The 15569-nt window shown below is 35.3% G+C and overlaps 1 protein-coding gene across 1 annotated transcript in view; it reads right to left on the bottom strand.

Moving 5' to 3' along the window:
• DNAH17 (dynein axonemal heavy chain 17) overlaps window positions 1-15569 on the bottom strand; it is a 167789-nt gene that overhangs the window by 95303 nt on the left and 56917 nt on the right. The window contains exons 21-28 of the mRNA XM_074225035.1: window positions 14977-15146; window positions 13874-14096; window positions 11872-11988; window positions 11299-11385; window positions 8903-9055; window positions 4292-4540; window positions 3090-3212; window positions 1015-1362 (exon numbers count right to left, since the gene is read on the bottom strand). Of these exons, the coding sequence (XP_074081136.1) occupies window positions 1015-1362; window positions 3090-3212; window positions 4292-4540; window positions 8903-9055; window positions 11299-11385; window positions 11872-11988; window positions 13874-14096; window positions 14977-15146 (1470 nt within the window). The remainder of the gene's footprint in view (window positions 1-1014; window positions 1363-3089; window positions 3213-4291; window positions 4541-8902; window positions 9056-11298; window positions 11386-11871; window positions 11989-13873; window positions 14097-14976; window positions 15147-15569) is intronic.

The following is a 15569-nucleotide window of genomic DNA, read 5'->3' as shown; positions in this document are numbered from 1 at the left end:
AGGAATATTTGTATATATTTTTGTCCAGACTTGTGATTTCATACCTTTCCAGCAAGGAAACTCGCTTTACTAATTCAGAAGCACAACTATTATGTAGCTTAGAATTGTTATCTTTGTTGTTCAGTCATTTTTTTCAGACCCTGTTTATGACCCCATCTTGGCAGAGATATTGAAAAAATATTGAAGTGGTTTGCTAAGTGAGGAAACTGAATTAAATAGGGTTAAGTGACTTGCCCAGGGACACACAGATAGTAATTTATCTGAGTGCAGATTTGAATTCTTGAAGATGGGTCTTCTTAGATTCAGATCTGGCACTCTATTCATTGTGCCACTGAGCTGTATAAAATTATTTGGGAGTAATAAAAAGTTGTAATTTGAAGCAGGACTTGCTGACTCTGACACTGGCTCTTCATCCATTATGTCACACTGTTTTTCACTTTTTCAAATTGCTTTTTTTTTTAGACCAAATCTTTTTTAATTTAGAATGTTTTGCTCTCCATGGTGGGTATTTATTTTGTGGTTAAATTATTAGGTGTTTTGGCAACACCTGAAAATCTTAAATGGACAGGAACACAGACAAGGAACAATTTTCATCACACTTTGCCCAGGTTTTTAGTGTGACTTGCCCAAAGTCACACAACCTGTAAGAAGCAGATACAAAACTTGAACTCTATAGAGAAATCTCTATTATCACTCAGTTTTCAGAGAACATTTCAGGTAGAAGGAAACTCAAAACTCATTGTTGCAACCCATAGCTGAACAAGAATTCCCTCTACATCAGGTCTAATAAATCGCCATCCAGACTTTGTGAAGCTCTACAAGGATGGGTGAACCACTATTTACTGAAGGAGTTTAATCCACTTCAGGATAATTCTAATTGCTTCTAAGTTTTTCCTCCCTTACATCAAACATGATTTCAGTTCTCTGTAACCTACCATCTTTTGCTTTTGCACTCATCCTAGCTCCTATTGTTTTTATAAACAATACTTAAGAGGGTTATTTTTTTTTGCTCACCTTAAAATCTCTATCAATTTCATCAAAACGTTTTGACTCTTCAGGAAGTTGAGCTCGAATATCTTCAGATCCAATGAAGATACTCTCCAAATGGCTCCAAGTTCTCTGCACTTCAAACCAGATAGCAATGACAGAGTCAGCTGTTGATAGTTTTTTTTGCCAGCTTGTCACTTCTTTCACAAAATGGGCAAGATATTTGGATGTGAGCAAGGCTTGAAGCTGAACTTGGTTGTCTTCCAGAGTTTCAATGAGAGTTTCATCTGATTTCAGCATCATGGTTCCAGTTCTGGGGTGGGGCTCATGTTCAAATTCCATAGTAGACCAAGTACTATCCAGTGATTTCAAAACCTTTTAATTAATATAAATACACATACATATATCAATTTATCTAGTTCCTTTAAAATGAAACTTTGCAATGACCTCAAGCATCACTAGAATATTTCTGCTATTAATTGTGGTATATGTATGTCATGGAACACTATTGTTCTATTAGAAACCAGGAGGGACAGGATTTCAGGGAAGCCTGGAGGGATTTGCATGAACTGATGCTGAGTGAGCTGAGCAGAACCAGAAAAACACTGTACACCCTGACAGCAACATGGGGGTGATGTTCAACCTTGAAGGACTTGCTCATTCCATCAGAGCAACAATTGGGAACAATTTTGGGCCATCTGCAAAGGAGAGTGCCATCTGTATCCAGATAAGGAGCTGTGGAGTTTGAACAAATTTCAAGGACTATTCCCTTTAATCCAGAAAAAAACAGATATTTTATTGTCTGATCTTGTTACCTCTTAGACTTCTCTTCTCTTCTTTAAGGAAATGATTTCTCTCTCATCACACCCAATTTGGATCAAGGTACAACATGGAAACAAAGTAAAGACTGACAGAGTGCTTTAGTGCTTTCCGTGGGGGGGTGGGGGGAGGGAAGCGAGATTGGGGGGAAAATGCTAAAACTCAAATAATATCTTTAATAAAAATAAATTTTAAAAAAGGAATATTTCTGCTATTCTCTAAGAAAAATAGTATGTGAAATCTACATTGTGATTATTTGAGTTATTAAGGATATTTTTAATTTTATTAAAAGACTTACTTCAGACTTTATGAATTTTTCCAATGACTTTAAATGTATATTAACATACCACTGACTACTTGACAAAATAGCTTCAAGTGGAAGTATTAGGAATCAATGAAATTTGAAAAGCAAAAATGAAATTTAAGTAATTTTGAAGTTATATAGGATTCAATCTATTTTAAAATTCAATTTGTATACTTATAGGACTATAACTCTTTTTTCTTTTTTTTAAGGTTTTTGCAAGGCGAATGGGGTTAAGTGGCTTGCCCAAGGCCACACAAGCTAGGTAATTATTAAGTGTTTGAGACCAGATTTGAACCCAGGTACTCCTGACTCCAGGGCTGGTGCTCTATCTCACTGTGCTACCTAGCCGCCCCAGGACTATAACTCTTGCAAGTGAACTAGTCCTTATAGCTTGAAAATAAATTCTGCCTTTCTACAGAGGTGGGAAGTTCATTAGTGTTGCACATTGCACATATTTGCAAACTTTTTTCTAATATATTGAACAGTTATTCTGAATTTTTCCCCTTTTTTGCCTTTAAAATATTATTTATCATATGAGATGACCTTCTAGGAAGGAGATTAGAAAGGAAGTTGGGATTGTAAAAATGGTGATGTAACAAACAAAAGATATTAACAAAAAGTAATTAAAAAAAGAAAAGATGTTGCCATTTAGAAAACTAAGGTTTCCTTAGCATTTCTCTAATTGTATGGGTAAAATGACACACACAACTTAACTTCAGTTAAGTGAAAAGACATTATGATTGGCATTGAATGCCAGTGTAACTATTGAGATAATTTGATTTTAAGGAGAAAGTTTGGTCCAGGGGGAAAAGGGTTGGTTTTGAGACAAATCATTAAGGATTAAATCCAATTCCCAGATTCATTATTCATGTAACCTTGTGTAATCATTTTATATTTCTCTAGGCTTCAGTTTTCCCATACATAAAAAAGTACTTTATACCTTTAAAGCTATGGCTCCAATTTAGCTGTTAAAATGTACCTTTTCCATCCCAGACTCCTTCACAGCCTTGTCTACGATACCACGAACCTCATCTTCAAATCTGTGTAAATTCAGCGATAGTAAATCTGCCAAAGTAGTTTGATCTGACATTTCAAATTTCACCTAGGATCAAAGGTCATTTAATGGTTATCATTTTCAAGGATAGAATTTATCGTTCTATCACATTTACAATATAAAGAAATTCCAAGCATTTGAATACTTCAAAGAAAAATAAGTTAATCTACTGGAAAAAATTAGTTCATTTATTTGTCAACTCTTAGAGGGTAGGGACCTTGACATATTTCTTTGTATACCCAATATTTCTTATAATGTCTTGAAAACAGTAGGTGCTAAGTAATGGAAAGGACACTGAACTCAAGAAGATTTGAAATCAAATCCAGCTTCAGAGTCTTACAAGCTGTGTCACCTTGGACAAGTCACTTCTCTCTGTCTAATGTTTCTTAGACTATAAAATGAATTGAAGAAGGAAATGGTAAGCCACTCCAGTATGTTTACCAGGAAAACCTCAAATGACTTCTAAACTCCAGTGGCTTCCTCTTGCCTCCAGGTTCAAAGGCAAAATCTCTAGCATGCAAAAACCCTTTATAATCTTACTCTCTCCACCCCAACCTTTCCAGTCTTCGTACAGCTTACTTGTTGTCAAATACATTTGATCTACTGATACCTGGCTGTCCAGATGCTCCACAAACAGCTCCCACCATTTTCACTAATTGATCCTCTGCCTAGAATGTTCTCCCTTCACTGTTCTACCCACTGGCCTGGCTTTCTTTGAATTCCATTTCACATCCCATCTTTTACTTTACTTTAAATCTAGTACTTTCCCTCTATTTCCCTCTATTAGTTATTTCCTGTATATATTTGTTTGCAGGTTATCCCTCCTATTGGAATGTAAGTTCCTTGAGGGTGATTTTTTGCTCTTTTATGTATTTCCAATGCTTAGTACAGAGCCTGCCACATGGTAGGTACTTAAGAAATGTTTATTAATTGACTGATTGATTTATATCTGAGACTGGGGTGATAAGGCCTATTCCTATCTCTGATAGAGTTATTAGGGAAGAAACTTGATCCATTATTAATGTTTTTATCATTGACATTATATTAATAAGAACAAATGGCTTAATAATAGGAAATACAGCCAAAAGCATAGTGGTCATTGACTAAGTCCAAGTTTCCAGGTGTACCTGTGTCGCCTGCATGAGCTGCTGCCAGTGACGGTCCCTAATGGCTGGATTCTGAAGCTCGCTCACAGCTCTGAGGGATGTTATCATGTTTTTCACAGTGTTATCCAGCCCCACAAAGGCATCCCAGGCTTTCATTTCTTTGTCTAAACTCCTTACATCTTTAGAAAACTTCTTACAGTCATAGTCCATCTGTTCCACATTAATATCTTTCCACTTGGTAGTCTTCCAGTCATCAATGCTGGCATTCACCTAAAATGAGAATACCCATTTCACATAGCATCTTTTCAAGGGAAAATTCCCAAGGAAATAAAAATAAATGTTAGGCAGGGAAGAAAGTTGGGCTGTATTTGAGGGTCATCTGCATAAAGGAAATAATTGGATCCATGGCAGTAGAAAAGAACAGAAAAGATAGAGTAACCAAAGAGACAGACAGACAGTCAGACAGACACAGAGACAGGGAAAAAGATACACAGGGAGAGAAAGAGTAAAGATTCCAGAGCATGGTCATGGGAACCCTGATGTTCAGAGGCAGGAGGAGGTGGAAAGCAGCAAAATAGAATGAGAGAAGTTTGACAGGGAAAAGAAAATACTAGTAGTGTCATAAAAGGTCCCAGGAGGTGAGAGGATCCAGGAGGAGGCGATCATTTTCAAAAGTTGCAGAAAAGTCAAAGAAAAGACCGAACTATGAAGAAACATCACTAGATTTGTCAAGAGATCAGTGGAGAGCATTGAAAGTTTTGGCAAATTCACGGTGTCAGGAGCTATGTTTTGCAGTCAAGTGAAGTTTTTTAAGATTGGAAAACACCAATTATATTTGCAGGCAGAAAGGAAAGAACTGAGGGAAAGAGAACAAAGATTAATGGATGAAAAATGGAATTATTGCTTGGTAAGTTCCCAAAGAAGATAGTAGGGGATGAGATTGGGGTAAAATTGGAGGGATAAGCTAAGGCAAGGGCAAAAGTCAAGATCACTTCTTTCTCTGAGATGAGCAAATGAGGGAAGAATGGGTATAGATGTTTAAACCCCTACAGAAATAAAAGTTAGGCAGAGTGGAAAGTAGGGTTGGAATTGAGGGTCATCCTTTTTAAAGAATGGAGGGAAGAGATAGCTTGTTATAGATAGCCTCAATCTTTTCAGTAAAATAGTTTATCTGCTTAGAGAAAGAGTGCTGAGTCTATATTTGGGGTTTTGATAAGAGTACAGGAGATTTGGAACAGTCATTGCGGGGGGGTTGTGATAGGAAGTCAATCAAAAGTTTAAAAAAATGATTTCTGAGACAGTCCATTTGAAGTTAAATAAAATGAATCTTTAATGGACACATTGTCATAATTCAATGACTTCCTTCAGTGATGTTCAGCAAATTGGGAGTAGGAAAACAGATGATGAGAATGACATGAGGTTGACTATTTGAAGTATATAAAAATTAAAAGGAGAAAGAACAAAAGTTTCAGGGGTAGGAGAGAATGCTTTATTTGAACTACTTCACCATTGGGAGAAAGCAGTGTCATTAGAAGGGAAGAAATTGAAACCAGAAGAAGGGTGATAGACTGGGAAAACAAGGAGAGATGGAAGGAATGGAAGCTTCAGTGAGGATAAAGATCAAGTTTAGGACTGAATGGAAGCAGACATGGAAGGACAAGCGCTTGTCATAATTTTAGAATTCAAGATCTTATAGATTACTTAATGATGATTTCCATTTTCATTCCCTCCTCTCCCTACTTCCATACACAGCTTCATTATTCATATTATACTTTTGCAACCATATACATAAGGGGAATGTTCTCTTTTATCATTTGTATACATGTCCCCATCAGCTGAATGAAATTAAGTTTAGAGGGTTTGACTGGCAAGATACAGATTGGTCACTACTGAGTCCTTAACAAGGTAAAGGCCCATCACTAAAAATTCCTAATATTTTAGTGCTTACTCAGCATCCTTCCTCCATGAGTCTCTACATGTTCCCAACAAGAGCAAAGACAAATCACAAATAGGGTTTTAACCAGGATAGGACCCACAAAGCTTCAGTTATTCTGCCTGAACTTCAGACCATCTATAAAGAGACTGTTACACCTTGAAGGAAATGAGGAGAGCAAAGTAAGAAACAGGGAAGGGTACATTATGGACAACTGCATCAAACCAAAAAGAAGGAAAACTGAAACCCATTCTGGGGCTAGTCCTGTAGCCAGAGAGGTTACTTAGACAGAACCCAGGATGGTCAACTCTAGACACTGCACATAGGAGGTTGCTGTTACCTTGCAGCCCAGCCTCTGTAGTTTGCCCATCAGGAAAAGGAAAGCCAGAAAGTAAATGATGGGAAAATAAAACTCCAAAAATAACAAGTTAAAAAGTCTCAAAAATGACATCTAGACAAATCAATAGTAAGACCCAAAAATCAAAAACAAATAATAAGAAAATATGTTCTCTTAGCAAATAGTAAATAGTACTGATATAAAACAAATCCTGTGGACTCCCTAGGGATTACAAACAAAAAGAAATTTTAAAATGGTCCAAAAAAGAAATGAAATACAAAGAAGAATGATTATGGGTCAGAATTTGGAACTCAACATAAAATTTTAAAACACAATTATCAGATTAAGAAAAAAGAATTAGTTCTAACAAATCTCAGAAGGAAAATGAGATTGCAATATTCATAACAACAAAATTGTGGAAGAAACTTTGGCAGGAGTGAAAAGCAACAACATTGAAAAAACACGAGACTTCTTTATAAGCCTGAGTGAGTGACAGGAAAACAAGATGCACAGAGGTAACTTAAGAATGCTAAATCTCAGGCAATGAAGTGATGAGGTGGATAGTATCTAAAACCAAATGCTAGCATTATTTGAGGAGAAAATAGAAACTTTCTCAATAAATACACGAATAAAGCAAGGAGGGGGCAGTTAGGTGGTACAGTAGATAGAGAACTGGCCCTGGAATCAGAAGTACCTGAGTTCAAATTTGGTCTCAGACACTCAAATCACTTAAACCCATTGCCTTAAATAAATAAATTTTTTTAAAAAAAGAATAAAGCAAAGATACTGCCTTTTCCCTATTGTTTTCTGACAGTTTTTAGAAACGCTAACAAAAATCATCAGAATAAAAGAAATTAAAGGTATTATGGATAGATGGAGAAATTTAAAAAATATACAAAATATACAATCAAATACAATACATTAAAGACTAAGACTCTGTGCTCTATAGAGTACATCCAAATTAATTTGGATGAACAAAAGATCCAGAATCTCAAGGGTAATATAGAAAAAAGTACAGTACTTCTAGGCCTCAATTTATAATATGAAGCAGTAATCATTAAAATTTATAAACCTAAACCCCAGAATATAGATTACATAGCAAGAGTTCCTATTTGACAATAACTGCTGGGAAAAATGGAAAGCAATATGGCAGAAATTAGGTTTAAAACAATAATATGCTCAAATGGATACTAGAATATTAATAATCATATTTTTAAAAGTAGATGAGAACCAAATCAACTACCTAACTCTTTCTACATTTTTGAATTTTTAAGTAAACCAGAGACAGAAATAATCACAACAAAGAGATAATTCTGTTTACATGAAAGATTTTTGTCCAAACAAAATTAGTGCAACTAGAATAAGAGAAATGATGGTTGACAATATTTTCATCAAATATCTAAGATAAATTTCTTAAATTCAAAATAGAGAACTAGTTCAAATATATAACACCAAAAACCCTTCCAAAATGGAGTAAAGTAGAAGAACAAACATTTCTACAAGGAAGACCAGCAGAAAATTAACAATATTAAACAATTCTCTAAACAGTAATACTATAAATGTAAATCAAACAACTTTGAGAGTTTACCTTATACCCAACAAATTGTCAAAGATAACCAAAAATAGGAATAGTCAAGATTGTAGGGTCTGTGGAAAAACAGGTACATTAATATACTATGGGTGAAACTATAAATTGGTCCAATTATTCTGGAAAACCAGGTGTAATATATGCTAAGAAGGTAACTAAAATGTCCATATTTTTTAACCAGAGAGCCCCAGAATAAAAAATAAAGGTCCCATATAAATGAAAATATTTACAGTAGCACTTTTTATAGTAGAAAAGAATCTGAAAAAAAAGTAGATGGATCAGAGAATAACTATTAAAATGATAACATAGTAGAAATGATGAATACAGAAAGATGTCAGAAGTCATACAACTTGATAAAAATCAAGTGAATAAAACCAATAAAATAATAAATTTAAGTATTATAACAATATAAAAAGAAATAGCAAGAAAATAATTGAAGCTGAATAATTTGTGATCAATAAAGAGATATGAGAATGTGCCTCCCTTCTATACAGGGAAAGGAGACTATGGATATAGATAAAATGTTATACTTAGTTAACTTTTCCCAAATTCATTCATTCATTCATTCTTTCTTTCTTCTTTAAATAAATGATGGTAGGAAAACAAAGATGATGTAAAAATAAATGATATCCACAAAATATTTTTTAAAAGAGATCAAACCTATAAAGTTGAATCCAGTCTATAAAATTCCCTACCTCTGAACTAAACTGAATGAATGAAATTTTAACAAGCTGTAACACCTTCTTGCTTCATGATGCCAATCCAATCACTTACCAAGACAATCATATCCCAGAGCTCTTTCAAAAGGCGTACTTCCTTGTGACAGATTTTAAGTTGTTTATAATCTGGAATTGAGACTTCAAACAAACCAGCTGACTTGGAAAGTTGTTCCATGATACTTTCCATAGCTGCAATGCTTTTTTGTTGCTAGAAATAAAAGAAGAATGCTAAGAATGATGTTTAAATATCCATTACTTTCCAAATTCATTTTAGACCAAAGACCAACACTTAGCAAACTAAAAAAGGGACTTTGGGGGCTTGAAATATGCTGGCAGAACATAAACTTGATCTGGATGGGGGCTTGAAGGTATAGAAAATCTTCCCCCTCCCCAAGAAATTGGATTTGGAGAAACTTTGAAATAAAATCAAGAAAATTAAGCCTATTTCACAATGAAAATATTGTTATATGTAGTATTTTGAAACAAATATAATTTCAGATTTGATGTTTTAGAATGTAAAATTTTCACCAAAATTGCATTAACATCACAAAGTTCCATAGAACATAATTCTTTGTGGCCTCATTTTCCCATGAAATATTACTTCTCTTTTTCTTGTCATAATGTTTTTCTAAATTATTTTCCAAAATAATCAGACTATGATGCCCATTAAACAAGTATCATATCTTGTCCTATCTTTTGTATAATGCCCAGGTACTGGGAATTCTATGGGGAAATTATGTTGAATGAACAAATATTAATTTCACTCTTTTAGAACCTCCACTGAGGGAAGCAAAAACAGGAAAAGGAGGGGAAATTTAGATTCTTTAATTTGTCTACTTATTCCTGGCTTGGATTAAATAATCAAAATAGTCAGGAAAAAGGCAATGCTTGAAATACTTCCCCTAAAGAGGGGTTGGCATTACTGAAGGGATGTTGGCTATCCATCTTCTCCCTATCCCACATGACACATCCTCTTTCTGGTGCTGGTTGGGTTTCATTTCACTGCCAAAATTTTTTAATATGAAAGGTTGATAGTAGTAAAAAAAAAAAAAAAAAAGCATTGTCTCAACCCACTTCCAATTCCAGGGACCTATAGGTTATAAACTGATGACTCTGGGGAGGAATGAACTTTCCTGACATAGACAAATTTCAACACAATAAACAAAATGTAAGCAAAGTATACTACTGTCCATAGTAATAGAGTCAGATTTATGGGATAAGGGTACTGATTGGTTACAGGAAAAAACCTTAGAATTTATCTAGGGGAAAAAAATAAAAGCTAAAAGAATCCCCCTTTTCCCCTCCCCAATCTTTGAACAGAGTTCAAATCACATTCATCCTCTAGGAGTTTTCTGGGTCAAGATTTTTTAAAGTTACCTAGGTCTGCTCCATTTTGCACAAACACACACACACACACACACACACACACACACGTCCCCCAATATGAAACCCATACAACTCAATGATACCAGTGGAATTTCAGTGGACACTTTATAGCCCCAGTACATCTGTGGGATTTGGAAGTGAAATGGATCCATAGCACTCATGTGGTTCTCAACCTTTATTATACCATGTATCCCCTCCTCCGCCACCTGCACACATAATTTGGAAGTCTAGTGAAGCCTATAGATAGTTTTTCAGAATAATGTTTCAACCTATTCATAATTGAAAGAAATGCTGGGGCAGCTAGGTGGCGCAGTGGATAGAGCACTGGCCCTGGATTCAGGAGTACCTGAGTTCAAATTCAACCTCAGACACTTAATAATTACCTAGCTGTGTGGCCTTGGGCAAGACACTTAACCCCATTTGTCTTGCAGAAAGAAAGAAAGAAAGAAAGGAAGGAAGAAAGGAAGAAAGGAAGAAAGGAAGAAAGGAAGAAATGCTGTATTTCAGTTAAAAGTTAGTGATAATAAAGTTTTTTTAACATCTAATTTCATGTGCCCCATAAAATAGAACCCCAAGTTAAGAATCTTTGATTTAGACCAAATTCTCATCCAATTTACAGAGGAAGAAATTAAGTACCAGAGAAGTAAGATGATTTATGGAAAGTCACTTAGCTATTAAAAGAGCAGAAACAGGATATGAACTCAGATCCTTCTTCTATATCTGACGTGTTAGGGAGGAATGAAACGGAAGATTATGAGGTACTTTCAGAAGTTGAAGGATAGGAAAAAGAAAGGAGAGAGATCATTTGATAGATTTCCTAAATATGATTATTTCCTCTCTCCAAGTTAAGTCCACTGTCCCTGGCCCAATTCATAGACACCCACATTTACACAGAAATAAGTATTCTGGTTTTGAGGTCAAACACATTTAGTTTCATCTATATACTCACAAGAATTAAAACATAAAAGAATGAAGAAACAAGGCAGAATGGCACTTTTCACTGTCATAAATCATTGACCAAAGGAAGGTCAAAGGATTGATTCCTTGAGTCTTTGAATTAAATACCTTATTCAGGGATTTGTAGGGTTTAGGATCCGTAAAAGAAAATGGGGCTTCTCGTCTGAAAATTTCTCTAAATTCATGCTGCTTGAGCTAGAAGGATAAAGAAAATAGGGACTTTAGATTTCAAACCAAATGACAAACTACAGTTTGTCATTACAAATCAAAGTGCCATGTGGCCCAAATTACAGCAGGATCTGAGAACTGTATACTACTTATCAACAACGGGGAAACCAGAGCTTTAACCAAGCTGCTGAAATTTAGTGGGATTGACAGTCCTTTGATTCCAGCATCATAAAAACAACTAGACTTAGCACCTACCTATTAAGAATAATTAGTTAAAATAGGGCACTTCAAGATGGCAAGCACTTCCATCTTCCCTTTCCATACCCATGTTAATTGTCCACTACCCTTCTGTTAGTCTTTGCCTCCCTTTACCTGAATTTGTCTTCAAAGTTGATCTGAGAACATTTTTTTGATGCTATCTGCATCAAAGTTGTGAAACTTGTCCTAAGCATTAAAAAAGCAGAATTATGGTTCAACTTAACAGGATTTCACCCAGGAGGCAAACAATGGTACCTCAAATTGCTGGCATTTTCTTCTAATTATATTCACTTCATTAGCCTGTAGAGGAGCTACGTTTTGTTTGACTTGAAAAGCCAATTTCTTTGTATTGGTCCATTGCTCTGGTAGTTCCTGGAAGAAATAATGAATAAAGAGGTTACCTTTAAAAGCAATTGTGTTATAAAGGGGGCAGTTTTCTTTATACTTAATGATCATATACACAACTCATAAGAGCTAGAATCATATTCATCAAACTCTATTTTCATCATGCTGAATAACTAATTGAAGTCCTACATTACTAATGCATCATATCAAATCCAAATTCTTGATCTGAATTCTTAAGAATCAAATAACTTGTCCTAATTCATGTATCTCACCAATCTTACCTTTCGCTCTCATACCATTCATAAATTCTGCACAGGGTAAAATTTTTCTAGCCATCATCCATATGTGAAAGAGTCATTCCTTTTTTTTTTTTCAAAAAAACTCCTGAACTTAGCAACCATCAATAAAACATATTATACAAATAAGAAAAACAATCATACATGAAATTAGATTTCCAAACTTTTTAGTGAGTTTTACACACACACACACACAATACTATAATGTACTGTTTTAATTTTATGTCACCTACACCTGTCATGCAATTTTCAGATTTATGCCTTTACAAAGCCTCAAATACACCACACCATACCAATCTCAAAACCTCTAGCTTCCTCCAAAGCAAAGCTTAGCTGCTATTTCTTCTATAAGCAGCAGGTGGTGGTGTTGAAAAAGGCAGCCTGAATCGTCAAGATGTTGGCAAGGTTGAGGAAGAACTTTTATTTTTTCTTTTAGGGAGGCATAGTTTTAGCTCATTCCTCTCTTATGTGATGAACTTTCTTTTAGAACTCCAATGGCATTTCTATAATTCCCTTCTACTACAGACTCTGAGGAATTTAGGAATTCAAAACCCCCAAGATGTAGGGATCACAGGCTGCTAAGGAGGCACTTATTTGCTCAGGTCAAAACTTCCATACCAGTCAACTGTGGTATTTAGCACTGAACCTAGGCAAGATAGGGGGACCCAGTTAAAAAAAAAAAAAACTAGTGCACCAAAAAAGAAAAAAAATAGCTGCTGATAGTTTGAAAGTGAAAGTAAAATTATGCATGCAAATCATTTACTGTGTGCAAGCCCTATTATTAGTTCACAAAACAGGTGGAATTTGACCCTAATATTGTTCTCTTTTTCTCAACTCAAACTTCCATCCTTTTTTTACTAGCAATCCAAATGAAGCTTATTCAAGCTCAATACCTGAAATGCACTTCCCTTTCAAGTTTGTCTTCCATTATGATTTTCACTGCTAGCATTCAAGTAGACATTTTTGCACAGATTTGAAAGGCCACCCTGATTTTAATACCTTTTCACCTGCATACAAACAATCATTTGCAGAAATAGCTCTCAAAAAAGCTACAGAGGGGGAGGGAAAGAAAAAACAGCATAGCTGACTCCCCTTCCATTCAATTTTATTAGAGAATGAGTAAAGCAAGGTTTAGAAATGGGTGAGAAAAATAGGAAGATTGATCTCAGCACCCAGGAACGCACAGTGGGGATCTCTGAGGGGTTCTGGCAGACACCTGAATCTGTCCCTGGTTCCCCAAGACTTGCTCTTCTCCCTGAAGTAACAATCCTGGCAGCCCCCGGGATAAACTAGAATGCAAAATTGAGCAGCTAGACTCTAGTTGAGATGCTACTCACATTCCAAACTCCACTCTTCTGCACCTATCCATCTAAGTCCAAGTCTCTGCCTCCCCTTCTTCTACCCACACAACTCTTACCTATTTATGCTGCTCTTCAATAGTGTAGCTTCCATCCATGCATGATATTAGCTCAATGGACTTATGGGGGGAAGTTTTTTTCTTCTTTTCCTTCTCAGTTTAGAATCATTTGAGTTAGATTTGCATGATTCTCTAGCAAATACATTCAGATTAGTTTATTATCCATGTAATCCAATTGGTGAACAACCAGATACCTCACCTGTAGCTTCATGTGTATTTCTTCTGGCATCTCCTCTCCATAAATCTTTAGCAGTTCAATAGTTTTCTTCAGAGGTTCAAACATGTTGTCTGTAGCTACCTGTCTCTCTTTGACCTTCATTAAGTGTCCCATGACTGATACAAGACCATCATAATCACCTTCTTTTAGAGGCTTTGTTAAACCTGTTCTGGCTACTTTCATGAAAACTTCCAGATCAGCTAGGCTAAAAAAACAGTAATGTGTATCATCATTAGTAATCTTTATGATTCATAATCTAACAAGTAGCAAAGGAGAATTAAAGTGAATAATGGGACAAAGAGATATCCAGTTAGGAAAACAGGCAAATGGATCCAAGCCAACTAGAAACCATTGGCATTTTTAAGAGGAGAAATACTTGGAAAGTAACCATTTATTTTAATGGAGTGTTCTTTGGAAGTAATAAATAGATTAAGATGAGAAAGTTTTGCATGCTTAGGGAACAACAGTTGAATAATGTACAGAGTAAAAGCTTCAGATAAAGTTTGGGATGAAAAAGTAATAGTTTCTTGTTAGAATGACCAAATGAAATGGACATCTGGTTTCTTCCACTTGACTGGAGGTTATGCTGTCTTTAAAGCAGGGTAAGACCTCAGACACTAGCCTAATATCATCAAGGTTCATCCTCCCTCAAGTCCAATCTCTTTCCTTTACCTTGGAGCATACCCTGCACCCTTCATCTCCCTTAGTGATATGTGAGACCAGGCCCTGAAACCAGTATTTAGAATTTCTATCTTGGATCAACATAATAACCTGGACTAATACAATTTAACTTCCCTATTTTGAGTAAATTGTCCTGCTATTATAAGTGGAATCATAGGATATTGTGATTTCTTCGGGATCTCAGAGATTGTGGGCCCCTTTTTTGCAGATAATAGAACTACAAAAATGACAGAATTTATACTATGTAGGTATCTATCTCTTCAGAGCAGGATGGCATAAGACATCTCAGCAGATGAATAAATTTTTGAACTTCATTTTCAAGACAGACCTCATTCATCAGATAAGAGTGAATTTAAATAAGGAATATTATAACATCTTAACTATTAGGTATTAGAACATCCTACCTATTAGTAACATGGTCGATCAGATGCTGCTTAAACATGAGGCTCCACCGTTTAATGATATTGAGAAGGGCTTGTTTAAATGGACGACAATCACTCTGCAACCAACCATTAAATACTATGGTGTTCTCAAACTTGGAGACTTCCTCATAAAGTTTCTCATAAGAATCAATCTGAAAAGCATAAATCAGTATCACTTTAGAACTGTAAAATGAAAAGTGATTTTCTTAGAGAGCACAGAGAATTAGAATCTCCAGTATGGCTTCTATCTGGAATTGGGAGGAACAGGATTCTAGACATACTGGCTCTGCATGATTCCACAGTCCAGGGTGATTTTTTTTTAATAAAGATTTTATTTATTTTGAATTTTACAATTTTCCCCTTAATCTTACTTCCCTCCCACCCACCCCACCCACAGAAGGCAGTCTACATTGTTTCCATGATATATATATTGATCTAAGTTGAATGTGATGAGAGAGAAAACATATCCTTAAGAAGAAACACAAAGTAGATAAAGAGATAGCCAAATTACTTAATAAGTTAATGGGTTTTTTTTTAATTAAAAGTAATAGTCTTGGGTCTTCATTCAAACTCCA

The sequence above is a fragment of the Macrotis lagotis genome, chromosome 2 (genome assembly GCF_037893015.1).
Source record: "Macrotis lagotis isolate mMagLag1 chromosome 2, bilby.v1.9.chrom.fasta, whole genome shotgun sequence".
Classification (NCBI taxonomy): domain Eukaryota; kingdom Metazoa; phylum Chordata; class Mammalia; order Peramelemorphia; family Peramelidae; genus Macrotis; species Macrotis lagotis.
The sequence above is the reverse complement of the archived record's forward strand: the minus strand, read 5'-3'. Positions and strand labels throughout refer to the sequence as shown.